This window comes from Schistocerca piceifrons, chromosome 1, assembly GCF_021461385.2.
Source record: "Schistocerca piceifrons isolate TAMUIC-IGC-003096 chromosome 1, iqSchPice1.1, whole genome shotgun sequence".
Taxonomy (NCBI): domain Eukaryota; kingdom Metazoa; phylum Arthropoda; class Insecta; order Orthoptera; family Acrididae; genus Schistocerca; species Schistocerca piceifrons.
In genome coordinates this window covers 762,698,096-762,717,723 of record NC_060138.1, presented here as the reverse complement: position 1 = coordinate 762,717,723, position 19,628 = coordinate 762,698,096, and the positions used below count along the sequence as shown (strand labels likewise).

The window sequence follows — 19,628 nt, the reverse complement described above, 5'->3', positions numbered from 1 at the left end:
CGTAAGGTGGCTCGCGGAGTATAGATGTAGATGTAGACGCTGTCGGAGGCTGCAGAGCAACGGTTCCATGACGAAAACATACAACAGGGCAGAGCGCGAGCAGCCTCGACGCACTGATCGACGTATTGAGACACGAGGAGTCAGACGGCCATTGTTGAGTGCACGAGACGTAACTCCACGAAGGAGAGGCATTACGACGTTGACGGTAGTAGCAGGGCGCCCCATATTGCAGAGCATCCCTCCCAGGTAGTCGTGAGCGGCCCGCTCGAACGCCTGGTTGAAGTCAAAAGGTGCCAAAACTACAGGCATACGACAGGCTTCAACAAGAGAGATTATTTCACGATAGTGGCAGATGGCTGTGCGGGTGTTATTAGCACCTCCGAAAGCAATTTAATCGGGGAAACCATGTACCGAGCCATCCGTTTAAGCCGCGCAGCCAACAGCCGGGTAAAGGTCTTTGTGTCGCTGTTGAGTAACGTCGAGGGGCGGTAATCGCATATCCGTGAGGTATCGCTTGGCTTGTGAGGAAACCATCCAGAAAACCGTCTGGAATCCGCACGAAAGGTGACATAAGGTCCTGACAAATTTCCGTCCACACTGGCGCCAGAAGGGGATGAAATGTACGATAAAACTGTAGTGGGAAGCCGTCAGGGCCAGGCGACGTGTTCATAGAACCTGGCCGGATAGCATCATAGACTTCGTCCTTTGTGACGTTAGTAAGCAGATCGACTGTCCACGGGAACCGAGCGAAAGGAGAGTCTGGAGACCGTCCTAACGATGGCAGGGTGATGACGTTGTACAGAGTACAGCATAACATAATGTGCATGGAGGGCAACCCTATATTCCGTTGGGTATCAAAACGCCGTCCATCATCGGTCGTAAGAACGTTAATCAAAGTCCTCCGACGGTGGTGTCGTTCCGCTATCACATACGTAAATGGACGATCCTGCACCACTAACCCGTCGTGTGTGTGTAATCTGACCATAGCTCCTTCAAGGTGGCGGCGAGAGAGGGATGTGAGCTGTGCCTTGGCACGACTCACCAACTCCCAGCACTATGGCGAATACAATATCATAGTATATTTCCAGAAAATGGTGAAATAGAATTCCTGAATTTGTCGCCGCCACGCTGCAGCCACCCTTCTATAACCAACCGTGGCCTCGCGGAGGGCAGGCTTTGCACAGGGCGCCCAGCAACACAGCGCAGACTGACAGGCATCACGGCGTTGACGACAAGCTAGCCAGTGGTCTTGATGAGTTGCCAGCAGTCGGGTGGACTAAGGTGGATTGTGTTCAGTTTCCATGGTCCATGGCCGCGCCACACCTTTGGCGGCAGAAGTTGATGGCGCAGATATATGCGTCATGGGTAGAGAACGCAATAGCACAGACTTCAACAGCCTGGACCCCACTGATAATATCGCGGGAGATGTAAACACGATCGAGGCGGCTGGAAGAATGACTAGTGAAATGCTTAACCCTCGGACGATCGCAACAACATGTCCCCAAGACTCCACACTGCTGAGATGCTGGAGAATTGTCGCTAGCGCCCCGCACGGAGGGTGACGTGGTAGTTGGTCTTTGGGTGTCTGGATGCAGTTTAAATCGCCTCCCGTAGTCGATGCAGCCTACCGATGCTCGAAACGTAGGTTTGCCTTTTCTTAATCTTTCTTCTAAGGTGAGTTGTAAGAACAGCATTGCCTGACGTGTTCCAATATTTCTACGGAATCCAAACTGATCTTCCCCGAGGTCGGCTTCTACCAGGCACAACGATATTGTGGTTGAGGAATATGTTCTGCAGTCGTGCGAAAGGTGAGCAAAATCCATGACTCCCATTGTATGGCGAGATCACTTGCAGGCAAGCAAACGCGCCATGGATCAAAGTGGCAAACGTGAAGCAGTGGCCACAAAGGGACTGACTGGCTTGAGGCGTTGCGAGACAGCCCGGCGCGGTGCGGCGTGGTGCCGCCTCTCCAGATAAGCGTCGCGGGTGTTTGTAAACGCGGTGCGCGCGCATGCGCAGAGGCCGCGCGGCTGATAGCCGTCCGCGCGGCGCGGCCTGGCGCACAGTGGTGGCCCGGCGCCGGCAGCGCACGCGACGGCCCAGCCGGCAGGCGGCAGACATGTGGAGCGCGCTCGTCGCCCGCATCTGGCGCGGTACGTAGCCGCCGCGCCCAGCGAGACGCCACAACCAGTCAATGTTTCGTGCAGTTGGCGACGTACACGGGCGTTAATTCGGCTCAGGCTTAACTCCGTATCCACGCATCGTGCACTATCTACGTAATCTCTGTGTTGTTTCAAACACAGAACACATTGCTCATACACGGTCAACGAAACTCATCAGTAACTCAATTCGCGGGGATGGCAGCTTCAAAGATCTCGCCGGTTTCTGCAGAACACAATTTCTTCTTGACTTACTTAAACATATTTCAACATAATTGTGCCACATTCCGTCTTCGTTTCATATCTGAAAAGTGCAAATATTTTGGACCGATTATAATTTGACACAAAATTTATCGTGCACTTCTGTTACTGTCGTCTTTTTTTATACCTTAACGGTTTTTTTCCTAACTGTGAAACATCTTAACTCATTTAGCAGGGTAGAATGTCATCTTCGTTTCCATACTGAGTTTGCTGTATGAGAACTTTGTGGACATATTTAAAACTTTTCATAAGGCTTTCTACTCCTCGAGCACACTGAGTACCACCCATGTAAACACATGTACAGCTTTCGTTCAACTTCATTTTCGTATGAACAACATGCGTGGATAACACAGTCAAGAGAGAGTCGTGTTTTGTTAAAAGAGGTAGACTCAGTTCCTGCCTATAGGCAAAATCAACAAAGCTATTTATTTTATCCATGATGTTTTGGTGATGTAAATACTTCACTGAGGTTTAGGATGTGTGGAGTTCATGATGTTTTTGTGAAATGTTGAAAGTGTTTTATATGTTGTCAGGCATATTACACGAAAAGAGCCCCGTATCATATTAAACACATACATTCTTTCATAAGCTACCACAGTATCTTTTGTGATACGTATACCTTTTTCACAAAGTGTTAGAGCTCATAGAATATTACAGAAAACTATGAAGTTCACTGTGCCTAACCATAGGTAACGTAAAAAATGCTGTTCATGTGAGAATGAGACATCAAAATGTTCGGCAAAATCAATAATATTGAGCAGTTAGGTAGCGTTCATTTCATGTAATTTAAATTACATGTTATCCTCTTTAATTGTGAACAAATAAATGTGTCCAAGACAAATTTATTGAAATGTTGTGGTACTCACGTGTAATTTGGTTTATATTTGTCTGTAATATGAAACACTTTTATTTGTTTATAATAAGGAAAAAACAATGTTTTTACACGATAAGTGTACACTGCTTTCAAAACTATGCTTCTCCCCAATAAATTTACGGACATTGATTTTATTTATAAAACGAAATATTGATTGGTTGTCACGTTCCTTTTGTCATTCTTACAATACTAAACACTAACGCAGGTATTCATTATGATAAAATAATTTTTTAGTTAACGTATGGACAATGAAAAAGTCAGTGCCTTATCGATTGCCTATATGTGTACTTATATTTCTTTTCAAGAATCCTGATGTTAACGTTGCTCGTTCTCGCCACGTTACAAGAATTCCTACAAGACTTTTCAGAAACTTCCGGGCTTGTTAAAAAGTTCGAATGTTACGTCCCGTAGTATTAGAAACCTGTTATATTGTGTGTGTGCGCGCGTGCGTGTATGCTTGGGCGTGTGCGTAATGCGCACGTCTTCTAGAGTGCATGATTTACTTCATGTTTCAATAAAACGCCAGAAACTGAATGCAACATCCATTGTTAGAGAATATTATGAAGATTTAGACTAAATGTAATTCTAAATTAGGAATTTAAGCAGCTTAGTGTCAATGATTTAAAATATATGTTGCGCGGCATAATTATCAGAAAATAATAGTAAAATTACTTCATACGTATGATTATCATTCAACAGGCGTTTGTTATGCTGCGTTGTGATGTCGATTTTTATTCTATATTTTACGCAGGACATCGCATTCTCGATTACAGTTAACTGAAACGAATATACAAATGGTTTTTTTTTTAAACTTGAATCAAGGAATTCGAAGAAAGAAGTAGTAGGAAGGAGGTAGAAAAACTAACATATCACCCTCTCGGTATCTGAATACACAAAGGCAGCAAAATTCTAATACCGAAGGAACATAATTCTTAAAAGAAGACCTTTGAGAATACCTGGAGACTGGCCAAACAGCACAAATTTACTGGTGTTTTGCCTATGTTACTTTCTTAGCATCTATACACAAACGAGCTTCAATTTTGTAGCAGTCCCGGAAGTACTGACATTTTCTTCAATATGTATTTGCATGCACGCAAACTGTCTGTTTAATTTTACCTCGCTTTAAAATGTGCGCTTTGCGGTTAATTCAGTACCGTAGACCTTTAATGGACACTCAGTTTTAATACACTGCTGCCGATTCGAAACCAATCGAGCCTAGAAATCATACTTCGTCGCGATTATGACGACAAGCGGGGTAGATGCGCCTTGCCACGGTTCGCGCGGCTCCCCCGTCGGAGGTTCGAGTACTCCCTCGGGCATGGGTGTGTGTGTGTTGTCCTTAGCGTAAGTTAGTTTAAGTATTGTGAACGTTTAGGGCCCGATGACCTCAGCAGTTAGGTCCCATAGGAACTTACCACCACCATAGATCATTCTGCTCCAAAACATATTATGTTTTTGTAACTAGAGCTTTTGTTTCTACGTTACTCGTACTCCCCGGGACCTATATACTAGCTTAGAGTACATTTTCTTCTTTGACTGTTTATTGAAAAATCGGAACTCCATCACTGGTAATGTAACAATCATCTTTGACACTGCCGTATCAGAACAGTACTAAGGTACTGTAGACGTTTATTGTGAGTATAGTCCTTCCTGGTAGCAGAAAATTCCGTCCTTCTATCAGGAAAATGTGATGTTTCTCTTGACCATACCTCTACGCAAATGAATACTCAAGACTTATTACCGACGATACGCTGCTAATTTTGGTATGTAATACTACACGTCCAGCCCATGTTTTTTAGTTTTCCCGTGATACTGATCCGTCCTATCACGTACTGTTACACAGTAAAGATGGAGCAAAAAGAAAGAAAGAACGAAGGAAGGAAGGAAGGAAGCAAGATTAGAGATTAACGTTTGTTGAAAACGCGGTCATTAGAGACAGAGTATAAGCTCGCATTACGAAAGGGTGGGGAAGGAAATCGGCCGTGCCCGATTCAAAGGAACCATCCCTGCATTTGCCTGGAGCGATTCAGAAAAATCACGGCAAACCTAAATCTGGATTCCCAGGCGTTCTTCTCCAGAATTAGTGTCCACTGTTGCTTACCACGACGAGTAGGAAGAGAAATCATCAAGTATCCAAGTTAGCGTTTCACGCCCACGGGCGACGACGGTGCATGCTAGTGCAATGGCGGTTTTAGCCACAGGTAGCTGGCTATACTCGTGGTGTTCGAAGAAATTTACCTCATCGGTTCCTGGCCGACGACGGAAGAAACGGTTGCGTCACAGACTTCCTGACCACCAGACTGTGTGCCATTGTCTTGAGTCCCAAACATCTCCACAGAGTTTCACTGTGTAACGCGTGTCACTGCTGATGATTCGTCAGCAGAAAGGGGACATAGTTACGAGTACGCCTTGATTCTATTCGAAGGCAGCCATCTGTATGGTGATTTTCCCCCTCCCATCGCCCTTTCTTCATCAGGTACATGACATTACGCTCTATACGCCTTAATCGCGGTTGTTTACGTTAGACGACAATACTACGAACAGGAGACACTGCAATAAGCGAAATTTGTGGAGCTAGAGAGAACCTTTAAGACTGAATCAGTTCGCCAGATTACATTTATATAAACAGTCCCATACGAAATTCATTAAATGTAGTCGCAGTTGCGAATATGGACAACTTTCAGCTGTAGAATGCAACGACGACAATGAAAATTTGTGCCGGACCTGGGCCCGAACTCAGATTTCTCTCTTATCGCGAGCGGTCGCCTTATCCGACTTAAGGCCAGACCCAAGCTTATATATTTTTTAGGTGGTTTATGTTGTATGTATCATTCAAATGGATAAACTGATTCTGAGCCGTCTTAAAATTGTGTGTTTTGGATAATATATCGCCACAGGTTTCTTTGGAGACTGCTCCTTAGTTTCCGCGTGAACAATTACAGACGAAAGTACTGCGAAAATATGCGAAATGGTTAGAGACGATGGTCGATTAAAACTCCTCTCTTCGTCGGGACAGGCCTTGGAAGGCCCAATGTCACCGACCGGCCGCCGTGTCATCCTCTCAGCCAAGGGGCGTCACTGGATGCGGATACGGAGGGACATGTGGTCAGCACACGGCTCTCCCGGCCGTTGTCAGTTTTCGTGACCGGAGCCGCTACTTCTTAATCAAGTAGCTCATCAGTTTGCCAACAGCGCTCGGCAGACCGAACGGTCAGCCATCCAAGTGGTAGCCCAGCGCGACAGCGCTTAACTTCGGTGATCTGATGGGAACCGGTGTTACCACTGCGGCAAGGCCTTTGGGATGGTCCATTAAGGATGACTGAAATACCTAAATGTCATAACTACATCAGAAAAAAAATCAAACTTTTTTTTTTTTTGAAGGATCAGCGATGAGAGAGCTGCGTGCTATATGAGTGGACCGCTTATCAAATCCTGTCCATAACTGAATTGTCGTGCGTTGAAAGAGGCGAATGAAGCTTGGCCTTCGGGACGTGCCCATACAACCATCGCAGTAGTGTAGTGTCAGTTATGACATCCAGTCCACGAGCGGAGAGAATCTCCGGCCCGTCGAACCCGGGCACCTTCGGTTAGCAGTCCGCCGCGCTGACCGCGAATAAAATTTGAACTGCCGGAACGTTAAGACAGTTTTTCCTGGAATGCTTAAGGGGTTCTTCTTATTTCCTTTCAAAGGGTTAAAAAATAACTGGAAAATACTATGCAGGGCTGCTGGACGAATTGCATGAAAGAGAACTTGAGAAGCACGCTACATTGAAGAAAAAAAACAGTAATCAGTATATTGAATCTGTCCACAGAGGAGCTATGATAATAGCTAAACTCAGTAATTTGAAGTACAGTTTCTTGGTACACCCACCCTCCTCACCAGATTTGGCACATTCTGACTTCAACTTCCCCAAAATTTTGTGGTTGGTAATCTTTTGTGTCAGGAGGAAGTTATGCCAACTGTAGCTGTGTATTTTGCAGGCCGTAGAGAAATAAGAGTTGTTGGTGTAATCTACTTAGAAGACAAACTTGGACCGAGAAATTTTATCTGAATGGATACAGCGTTGAAAAATTAGTGGTCGCCTTTCCTCAGTACTAAATCCTTCCTCTGTTAAGGACATAATTTTTCACATTGCTGTCGTGCGTACAGCTGACAATACTTCGACGCCTTATTGGTTGGACGTCTCCTACTAATTCGCGCTCGATCACAAATCATTGAGGCTCCACGGGAATAACTAAACAGTCAATAGATAGGAAAACGCCAGCGAAGAATTAAATTAGCTTATCAGTGTGTTTCTCACGGGAATACATTGGAAAAAGAATTAATATATATTAATTGACTTAGTCTGCTTCATTTTTCTGATAGTCAACTGAGACATGCTTTACATGGCCGAGCTAGTTAATTCATAATTCTGCGTTGGCACTCGATTCCGAAGTAACCGGTTCGAATTCTGCTGATCGAAGAAATTTTCACCTCCGGTATTTGGCCAACTTGGGTGGCAAAGGTGATGGTGTGAAGTTCATATGATCAGCAGCCTTTGCGCCAATGTTCTGTATTAAATTAGTAAACCCCGTCCAATGTCTCATCAAGTGAGAGCATGTGATACTTTTGGTGGTGATCCGTTCTTCAGATGGGCCCGTTAAGCTCGGCGATCCCGTTAGTGCTTCAAAAAATGGTTCAAACGGCTCTGAGCACTATGGGACTTAACATCTATGGTCATCACTCCCCTAGAACGTAGAACTACTTAAACCTAACTAACCTAAGGACATCACACAACACCCAGTCATCACGAGGCATTAGTGCTTTCGGATAGGAATAGGGGATGTGCCACCACCAGGTTTCAGCCCCTTCTTTTTCTGATCATCGTACAACATAAACATGTCACACAGTATACACTCCCATTTTAGTCACGTACAGTCAAGAGGTATACTTGAGACACGACTCTCATATACCGCGTAGGAACAGCGCATTGTGCGCCCAGGAAGAAATCTCTTCCTGAAAATGCGGCTGAAAAACCACTCCGCGCCTCCCAGCCAACTGTGCAGTACGACTCTCTATTTTACGTAGACCACATGTAGCAAAAGTTTTCCTCAAGGAAGTGGGTGATTTGTGCATTTTAGTGTTAAAGCTAGCACTAACAGGGAAGTCAGAGTACGGTAGGAGATTGAGCGAAGAATTTAGGTGGAAAGCAAATTCTACTGTTCTATTTCATTAGCTACAAAAATGATATAAAAGGACAAAGAGCTAACAGAAACTTGATAAAAGGACGTACCAGCAAGTCCGAATCATCTCTCAATAATGTAACAGTAAGTCCTCTGTAAAAGACAATTACAGAGATGGTGGAACTGCAGGATCGGTTCATAATTATGAGGGGAATCAAGCGAATACGAGACAAATGGAAAGAAAACAAGTAAACTGTTTATGATTTCAAAAGTAATCGCGATAACCGTCAACACTTATTTCACTGTGAGACAAGACGGTCAGCGTCTTCATGGACAAATCCTTGCAATTGCCTACGGAACCATGATTGTACCCTGGCGTGTATCTCTTTGTTCGACGCAAATCGGCAAACAGTCTTCAGGGCTCCAAAAATATGGAAATCGCATGGGGAACGACCGGGACTGCATTGACGATGTGTGAGGTCTTAAAACCGTAAATTCTATAGCGTAGTCGAAACAACGTTTACAACATGTTGGCAGACGTTGTCCTGCAAGTCACTAATGCCATCCGTCTACATTCCTGGGCGTTTGGACTTGATGACACAGCACCTCAACTTTTGAAAAGTGTCAATGTACCGCTTGCATTAATTCAAGAACGCCATAAAGTCGAAACGGCCAGGAATGTTGACGGATAGCATCATTCAGTTGCAGGATAATGTCCGCCATCGTGTTGCCAGGGTTGTTTCGACTACGCTGCAGTAGTTTCGCTGGGAAGCCCTTACACATCCTACATACAGTTCCGATCTCGCCCCCAAGTGGTTTCAGTGTTTTTGGAGCACTGAAGGAAGACATTTGTGGCCGTCGATCTGCTTCTAGGGAGGAGGTGCAGCCTGTGTATAATCAAGGTTCCGCAGGCGACCGCAAACATTTCACCATGAAGGCATTGACCATCTTGTCTCACAGTCAGATAAATGTATTAACAATTTTGCTGATTACTTTTGAAACAACAAACAATTTATTTTTTATTATCCTTCTCGTATTCACTTCACTTCCCCACATATACGGCTACATACGAGAAAGAGTCAGTAAAAAAGTCAATTAAACTGCTTGTATTAATACTTCTAATTTACAAGAACGGCTGTGTTCTAGACTTGTGTCAAACACTTTGCCGTCCGCACGTCTCGTACAAATTTACTCGCTTGACAGCGCTAATTCGGATTACTTGGCTTGTCGCTGGCTGCTTGTCACCTTTCCGTTGATGACAGGCTTCAATCACATTGACCTTTGCGCGATTTAATTTTTCCAGCAATCCTCTAATTTGCCGTATCGTTCCACAAAATCGAATTTTTATTTCAAGTAACTTCTTTGCAAGTTCTACACTGTTATGATAATTATCCTTGCCGACGTAATACCACTTTCCATAAGAAGATGTCAATAGTTCGATGACTGTTTTTGCTAAAGGTTGTCCAGCGGCGGAATATATATTGAATGAGGAAATGTATCCCGTACTCGAATCACACAGCATCCGAATGAGTATGCCATATTTCGTAATTTTCGACGGGTTATAAACATTAAAATTTAACTGTCCATGCCAAGGTATAATTCCTTCATCAATTGAGATGTTTTGACTTAGATTAAATGTTTCTTTAAACTTTTTGGAAAAATAATCAATTACGAATTGCACTTTGAAAAGCCGGTCGGCATTATCCGGCTTATTGTTGTTGTCGGGAAAATGTAAAAATGATAATATTTGTCTGAATCGGTTGCGGTACACCGTTTTACAAAATATCGTTGTATCTATCAACGGATTCATTGACCAGTAATCATCGATCCTTGCTTTTTTTTACAATTCCCGTAAGGATAGCAAGCCCAAATAATTTTCTAATCTCGTGCCCCAAAATTGTCATTTTTTTTATCCAGTTTCCTTCTATTGCAAATAGATCGTTCCCAATATATAATTATACGATATCCACGACGCTCTGTGTATCTTTGGGAAATATGTGTGGACCCGGAGGTTCTTCAAATTTATTATTGGTCCTCAGTAAATCATAGTCTGTCTTCTTCGTCTGATTCATCCGAATCAGTTGGGAATCGTAGCGTTCGCCGAATTCTTCTTGGGCGTATTTCGCTATCTTCCGACGATTCTGCTTCATTTTTTTATATGTATGTCCAATTTCTTCTTCCCAGTCGGCCAAGTCGTCCGGAACGCCAGACAAGACGTCCGCGCATTCATCGTAAATAACCGTATCGTCTCTGTCGTCTGCGATGATGAAAGTGCACAAGTACTTAAAAAGACAAAAAACAACACCAATAGAATGAAAAAGATACTAAAGTGCTGTCACCGGCCACTGGGCGGTACTATGCTCTCGACACCTCTGTGGTGTCGCCGGCCGCTGAGCGATATTATGCACACGACACCACTGTGATGTCGCGGGACAGCAAAGTGTTACGTGATGCAATATCAATCTTCCTCTTCTGAAAATGGGTGCGAAGCACTTCACAGCCGAAATGACTTAAGCGTTTGCCAGTTCTTTTTCTACATCTGCTGGAATGTTTTTATAGTTGCTCTGAAACGAACCCCTTTAAGATCGACGAAACCCTTGGTCCTTCTCCTTAGAAACTAGCGGAATACTTGTTTGCTGTTGTGAGAGGTAATGTGCCAGTGCTTAAGTTGGACTGCAACAGTGGTCTCCTCCATGTGGTTGCAATATCCTGCTTATGGAGTAAGTACGAATGTGCGACTCTACTCGTTAACAGCTATTGATGCAGATAGAGACCAGTATTTTAGACCCAAAACACCAGCGACAATATGGAACGCAGACAAACAAAGGAAAAATAAAACTATCATACTAGGTTTTCCATATCTTTATCTAAACAAATATATTTTGAAGCACAAACTTTTTAAAGTCTGTCGAAAAACATCTATCCTGGCAGTTCATGAAATCATAGTTAGAGATGTTGATTACATAGACGCCTACTAAACCACAACGAAGACAATGAGCGGATCAGTTTGACCATGGAAAAGACATTCAGCTACAAAATTTGTAAACCGTATGTACAATTTAAGAACATGTGAACATATATGTGCCGATGAAAATTTTGACGTTTACTGGACAGCAGTCAGTATTGTATCCTTTCCCAGTCTACTAAATACGTGAAACATACGTGCTGATAACAGTGGAATATGCTCTATTGCTCCATGCATCGTGTAGTGGTTGTAATACTGTAGTAACATAACTGTATCTTAACAAACTCGAGATTTTCTAAAATTGATGCTACAGTTTAGACTATCTATTGTATTCACAAGGTCATAGTTCTTTACAACGATGTTCAGTAATGACAAGTGTAAACGATAGTGAGTTCGCAGCCAGCCAAGCGCATCATACATTCAAACACTCAATGATTTAATCAAAATATGCACGGGTGTGCTGCCGGTCTACAGTGTCCAACGGGCACAATATTTCGGCGATCATACATGTCGCAATCATCAGGTGAACTGACGGACTGAGCTCCTGTGAACGTGCCGGCACGGAGATCCGTACGCTAAGGCTGCTCAGAGGGAACTGAGTTCGGTCGCGGCGGCGGCCGATTTAAATACCCTCCGCCCGCGGCGCGCTCCCTCCGCTGTCCGCGCCCCGCGCCACGGTCGCGCGGTTGAACAGATTGCGACGGCGTCTGAGATGACGTCGGTGTGATGGCTCTGTCCGCCGTGGTCGTCACAACCAAATGTCTGCTCGATTTACTCTTGATTAACCCAATCGCTGGTTCCCAAGCCTTGCTAAGATTATAGCCACAGTCACGGATTATGAGGTCGTCATTGGTGCGAATTTCGATGGCCTCTCTAACAACGCTGTCCCAGTATCTCGACGTCTGTACCAGAATCCTCGTGCGGTCATACTCCATGGCGTGATTTTCCGACAAGCAATGTCCAGCGACCGCCGACTTGCTCGGATACATCAGTCGAGTGTGCCTCTGGTGTTCACGGCATCGATCCTCGACGGTACGCATCGTCTGACCAATATACGACTTGCCACATTGACACGGAATCTGGTACACGCCGGCCTTCCTCAAACCGAGGTCATCTTTGGCGCTCCCCACAAGTGCACGAGTTTTATTTGGAGGACAAAACACAGTTCCGACCCGGTGTTTCTTCAAAATGCGGGCGATTTTCCCCGAGAGTGCGCCTGTATATGGAATAAACGCCTACCTCCTCCCTCGTGATTTCATCCATCTCCACAGGTTGTGATGTAGTGATTGGGCGGAGAGCACGTTGAATCTGCCACACTGAGTACCACACTGAATACGAAGGAAAAAAAAAAAAAAACACATTTTCAGAAGCATAAGTGCTCTACGCTTCTTTACCCGATGCTCCTATGAAAAGAAAATGGAAAAAGGATGTAACAGAGACAGAGTAGATTTACTAACGTAATCATAGTTTAACAAAGGTTTCAATACTACTAACATACCATTTAACGCTCGCATAGAACTTAAGAGATAGTATATGCAACAGCACATCGGTTCGTTTAGATCATTTTATAATTCACTCTACTATAAATTAGAATGTGGTTGTAATCAGTTAAAAGATGTTTCACTGGTTGTAAGAAGATGATATATAAGTGTAGTGCTATTCATGAAAACAATCTAGCAAAAACGTTCTATACTTCATTGATAATTACTGAAGAAATGTAAAATTTAATTGAAATAAGAGCTGCGAGAGCATCATAACGAAGAAAATGGGGAGTACAACTAGCGAAGCAAAAGTCATTACTCAAATGAAATGTTCCACAATTAACCGGGTGGATGTACAACAAAGTCGTATGGGGAGACAATAAGTTGAAAATACCCTGTTCAAAGTAACAAAGGAAAAAAGTTAACAGTCTGTTGTCCTAAAGTCAATCTTATGAAACTGACGTGTCTCAAAGATGTTATTAGAGAATCATGGAGACCAGTAACAAGCTAAACGCTTTCGAAGATTTCCTCAATGACATTCTTTTTCCTGTTCACCCTTCAAATATATTTTGATTTCTCCTTCATTTTTTGTCTATTGAAGAAACTTCTCGTATTTTAGGTAGGGATTCAGGTTCAGGATTGTATTGAGCTTTGTCTCCTTATAACGAGCTTGTATTCAGAGTAAGATTGTGTTACTAGCTTGAACGTTACGTGCATATCAGTTATTGAAATATGTCAGTTATTGAAATATGTCAGAAGCTAATAGCGACTTTATTATCTCGGATACATTCCTCCTGCGATTTGATGGTTATCATTTTGAAGACTGACAAGAGCTTTCTTTTGGTCTTTCTCATGTAAAACAAAATTAAAGGTGACAGAAACTGAAGACAGCAGATGGTTCAGCGTCGTTAGTTAATCTGAAAGTGGTTCTGTGCTTTATTCGTTACGTATATCGAAGCTCTTTAATGGTAGTGTTTTAAATATTAGTCATATTATGAAGTACGAGAAATACGAATTGCTGAACACTTTACTGAAACTGGTAACAATGGTTGCGATATGCTTTTTTGGCTTCCTTATCTTTTAAGATGTGCTTTTTTGCGGGATCGGTAGGTATTACTTAAGCGCGTAGTCATTCACCTCTTTGACGTAAATATGTTAATCACCACGAGTGAGAAAGGAAAACTGGAAGATATTTATAAACAAAGTTGGTAATTGTTTTCAACGTCGGAAATACAGTGGTATCACAGTTTCTACAACGACGCCTGATGACTGCTAACAGGTGTAGAAAATGATGCATCAGCCAGTTCGTTTGTGTAGTTGTTAACTACGAGGGTATCCTAGAAAGTAATGTCTTGCAATTTAAGTGAACCCTCTTACAGCTATTAACATAGAACAAACATTTTAATGTTATACTGCCTAAATTTTCACGTCTACACATTTGTTTCTTAACATAGTCACCCTGGTGATGAAAACATTTCTCCCAAAACAGACCAGTATGTTGATACCATCACTGTAGAACGTTTGACTTTGTTGCCGGAGCTACAACGTCATCTCTGCTTGCACCGCTTCGTCACTACCAAAGTGAAGTCCTGAAGATGTTCTTTAAGTTTTAAAAACAGATGAAAATCGGAAGGGAGCGAGTCAGGATTGTATGGAAGATAATCGACGAAAATACGTGCAATACGTCAACTTGTTGCAATGTCGTAGCGCTTGTGCGTGACTTGGCGTTGTCGTGCTGAAAGAGAGGGTGCTCCATGTGTGGACGAACTCTTCGAATTCGAAGCTAGAGTACAGCACGTTGTTCCGCACGCACCGTCATGTTACACGCTACAATTCGGAGACCTCTAGCGGCATATGTAGACATGTTAATTAATTTCTCAAGGTCAAATAAGGAAAGGACAGGTGCTTTATTTCAGTTTCTTTAATAATGCGCGACATCACCAACAACTTTAATCTTTGCACAATTCAGTGCACCTTTAACCAATACGGACACAGATTTTGATCAATTTACTTTACGACGATTCCTTGTCCTAAGAACCAACGGCATTGTAGATGTATAGTAAGATGAAACACGATCTCTGTTATACACCTCATGTCTGAAATCTACGATAAGCAATTACTTCTCGGCTGTTAAAAGTCTGGCGGGCCGCTGTGACCGAGCGATTCTAAGCCCTTCAGTCCGGAACCGCGCTGCTGCTACGGTCGCAGGTTCGAATCTTGCCTTGGGCATGGATGTGGGTGATGTTCTTAGGTCAGTTAGGTTTAAGTAATTCTAACTCTAGGGGACTGATGACCTCAGACGTTAAGTCCCATAGTGCTTAGAGTCATTTGAACCATTTGTTAAAAGCCTCCAGCCGTGATACAGTCTCCACTTTACCACAACGTAACAAAAAAATTGGTTCAAATGGCTCTGAGCACTATGGGACTTAACTACTGTGGTCATCAGTCCCCTAGAACTTAGAACTACTTAAACCTAACTAACCTATGGACATTACACACATCCATGCCCGAGGCAGGATTCGAACCTGCGACCGTAGCAGTCGCGCGGTTCCGGACTGCGCGCCTAGAACCGCTAGACCACCTCGGCCGGCCACAACGTAACAGAGCCACGTTTGTTTTATTTAAAAAGCCTTAAGAGTTTACACATAAGAAGTTAGGAGGCATTACTTTTCAGTACGCTCTTGTAACCTCATACATCGCAGCCGCGAGGAGCGCAAGTATTTACTTTCGATGCATTTCACTATCTGAACAGTTTCTTCTTTTTGCTTTTCCTGTTTATATTTTGTTCGTGGAATCCTAGTTTAACTCTTTTTGATTCTTTCTTATTTGCCGTACACTCTAGGCCATTAATATGTCTTCAGTAATTAAAGATTTCTCAGTGTTTGATTTCACTGCTGCTATATCTCGCTGTGTTTCACAAGCCCTGTCAAATGTTTTTACAAAGATTTTAGGGAGAGGATTTTAATTTGCTCACTGTGTGACAAGCTCGCCCATATTTTATGTAAGTGACAAGCCAATAACAATTTCCTGTGACATTCTTGATGCTATGTTTCCCCTTTCCTTAAGTTTTACTTTCTTACGTAGCATTTTCCTTCTTTTCCTGCTTTCTTTGAGTGTGTGCTTTAGTTTTCTTAGGTCTGTCCACATTCGTTCCTTTTAATGTGTGTCAGGGTGCTGATGACCTCGATGTTGAGCGCCCATAAGCCCCAACACACCAACACCACCACCACCACCACCACCACCACAAGCCGAACAAATGGTTCAAATGGCTCTAAGCACTATGGGACCTAACATCTGAGGTCATCAGTATCCTACACATAGAACTACTTAAGCATTGAAACGTCCCCTTTGAACAATTATTCATGACTGTGCTTAAACTGACACACAATATTTTTTAGCGCAACGCAATCTGACTTTCAAAAATCCCTACGCAAGAATGGCCCTGACTAACATTAACCTATACGTTTCACAAATCACTTACAAAAATCTTCGTTACTCGAACTACTGCAATACAGCGAGCGCCACTACTGCCAGCTAAATAAAAGATTCAAACTACGGAAGGCACTAACTACTAATAGGCATAGTTAGCAAATGAAAGATTTTGATAGAGAACAAACAATGTATTTACCTCAATAGTGTTCAAAAGTCATAATGCACATAGCAGTTCATGACATCCAGCCTTACAAATTTCAAAACTCCGCCATTTCTCTCCCCACATCCACCACTGCTGGCGGCTCACCTCCACCTGCCGAACGCTGTGCGCTGTTAACATCCAGCTGCCCAAAACTACAATGGCAAACAACAATGCAAACTAGCCACAGACTGCACACAGCACAGCCAGTGATTTTCATACAGAGCGCTACGTGGCGTTACCAATAAGAAAACCTAAACAGCCTACTTACAGCATAACTAACCTAAGGACATCACCCACATCCATGCCCGAGGCAGGATTCGAACCTGCGACCGTAGCAGCAGCGCGGTTCCGAACTGAAACGCCTAGAGCCACCACGGCCGGCCCGTTATATGTCATCGGGTAACTAAATACAGAGACATTCCCGAGCAATATATAAAAAACAGAACGACGAAGACATAATTTTACCTTGCCGGTAAGCTGTCGATATCATTGATGTATATGAGTGTTAGGAGAGACATAAGTTTGTCGGAATAAAATCCGTAGTTCAAATACTGTGTTTCGGAATTTTTACGGCACATGGAACGAGGTGGAGGAAGTAGCCGCCTATTGGTAGTATCGTAGGTGTTATACGACCTCTCGCAAGATGAACGTTGTGGGTTCCTCAGATTTTACTGGTGAAGCCGCTTCAACCTCGTTACGAAGTAAGGTCCAAGATAACTTGATATTGCTGAGAAGACATCAAGTTGGTGGTAAGTCCTGGTTTCAGACACTCTCCTGGTGCTCTAAAAGCAACAAGAAATAGTGAAATGGAAACCGTGGTTGAGAAAGTAACGAGCTATTTGTTACGAGAGAACTGTCAGTACATCTAATACTGTTCACGGAAACTGACGAGCTTTACGGCAATGGTCGTAACAGAGACAAACCCACGAAGTTGTGCCGGCCGCGGTGGTCTAGCGGTTCAGGCGCTCAGTCCCGAACCGCGCGACTGCTACGATCGCAGGTTCGAATCCTGCTTCGGGCATGGATGTGTGTGATCTCCTTAGGTTAGTTAGGTTTAAGTAGTTCTATGTTCTAGGGGACTGATGACCAGAGATGTTAAGTCCCATAGTGCTCAGAGCCATTTGAATCAACCCACGAAGTTGTATGCACACGTTTGTCTCTGAACAACTTCCCTACATTGTCGATACGTAAGTGATATAATGTGATAAAAAGTAATGTGAACAAACGTCAACAGGAAGATCTACGTGGACATCAGTGAACAGATGTGAACTGAAAATCCTAGAAGAAAGAACCTCCCTGGCTGAGTACCAGCAAACTAAAATGTAAATGTAATAAGGGAGAGTAGCCCGCTGCACACACGCCAGTTGCGAGCAAACAGGGAACGAGTGGTGCAACGGGAGTTTACGTAGCCGCCACACAGTACCTTTCGCTACGCGGCTTCCGGCAATGTGGTTCGTAGTCCAACTTTTAATTGCATGAGTTCGCAGTGTCTGTTGCTAGCCGCAATTACTGCAGTTCACAGTTAAAACAGATCTTTCAGTGTAAACCACTGTACTATCCCTGTTGAAATGACACATCAGCTTAGCTAACTCACCTTAAAATTTATAGCTGTATCGCTAGCTTCGCGGAATGTACACTTTTTAAACATGTCCGACATGCACACCAACGAGATATACGATCGTAACGGCTGTATCCACAATGTATTGTGGACCTTCTAATGTGTTAAATACTGTACCAATATGTGGCAGTCACACTTGATTGTGTGCACGTAATCAAAAGGGGGAATTATATAACGTACTCAAGTGAAAATAAGAAATACAAGGATAACAAAGAACAATTTTTAAAACTATGGACGACTACAGAAAAAAAATTACATATACACAATTACATGGTAAATCCAAATTCTATAGACACGCCTTTTGAGATTAATCAGTGTTGCCTGCTGATAGCTTTGGTGTAAAGACTTCCTTGTCGCCTGTAACTGAACACAGTGACTATGTATTTCGCTAATGTTGCTTCAGTTACAGTTATGATTTAACTGCTCACCCATCAGATTCGTAGATGCATATTTCGGTTGGTGTTTGTAAAGAAACTTTTCAGTTGACATAAGGTACCTGTTGTTAACGACATACTTATACACGGTGAAAAGTATTTAAACCGACAAACTCTGAGAGGTTGTAGGGAACATCAAAACAAATGTTTTTCCCTAATGTCATTTTTTCCTATGAGGTGTATTTAAACCGGTAGAGGAAGATTTCTCTGGAGGCAAATTAATTAAACAAACAAACACTTTTCAATTTTTTTTTTTTTACCAAGAGACAGCGCATTAACACAACCCAGTTTCAGTTACAGTAGATTTTCAAAAATGCCTCCATTGACACGTAAAGAAAGGTTACACCTTCGGATCATGTTCTGTCTGACACGGGCAAAAACCCCAGGAGTATCCTGAATTGTTCCTGCTGCTGCTACTATCCGTGCAACCAGATCCTCTTCTGATGCAACAGGAGTTGCGTTAACAAGGTTGCGCATCTTTCCCTACACAAAAAAGTCCAGAAGGGACATATCTGGGGATCGAGCAGGCCATGGTACAGGACCACCTCTGCCAATCCACGTTTCTGGAAACCGTCGGTCCAGGAATAGACGCACACGACGACTGAAATGTGCCGGTGCCCCGTCATGTTGGAACCACATGCGTTGTCTGGTAGGGAGCGGGACGTCTTCCAGCAATTCTGGCAATGCTCTGGCTAGAAAATTGTGATAGTGCCTGCCATTTAATGGCCTAGGTAGCAGATACGGCCCAATTAAATAGTCCCCAACAACACCGACCCACGCATTAACGAAGAACCGCATTTGATGAGCGCTAGCAACTGTGGCATGTGGGCTATCCTTACTCCAGACATGCGAATTGCGCATGTTGAAGACTACATCACGCCCGAACGTTGCTTCATAGGTAAACAACACAGAGGATGGAAATGTAGGATGCATTTCACATTATTCCAGGTACCACTGCGAAAACTGTGCTCTGGGTGGATAATTAATTGGTTCCAGGTTGAGGATAGGATGTAAGTGAAATGGACGTAACAATTGCTCT

The 19,628-nt window shown here is 43.3% G+C and overlaps 1 protein-coding gene across 1 annotated transcript in view; it reads left to right on the top strand.

Moving 5' to 3' along the window:
* The first annotated feature begins 2,091 nt into the window (after positions 1–2,091).
* The window catches only part of LOC124795848 (probable 3',5'-cyclic phosphodiesterase pde-5), a 762,693-nt gene continuing 745,156 nt past the window's right edge, over positions 2,092–19,628 (top strand). Inside the window, exon 1 of the mRNA XM_047259933.1 lies at positions 2,092–2,153. Within this exon, the coding sequence (XP_047115889.1) occupies positions 2,120–2,153 (34 nt within the window). The 5' untranslated portion in view covers positions 2,092–2,119. The remainder of the gene's footprint in view (positions 2,154–19,628) is intronic.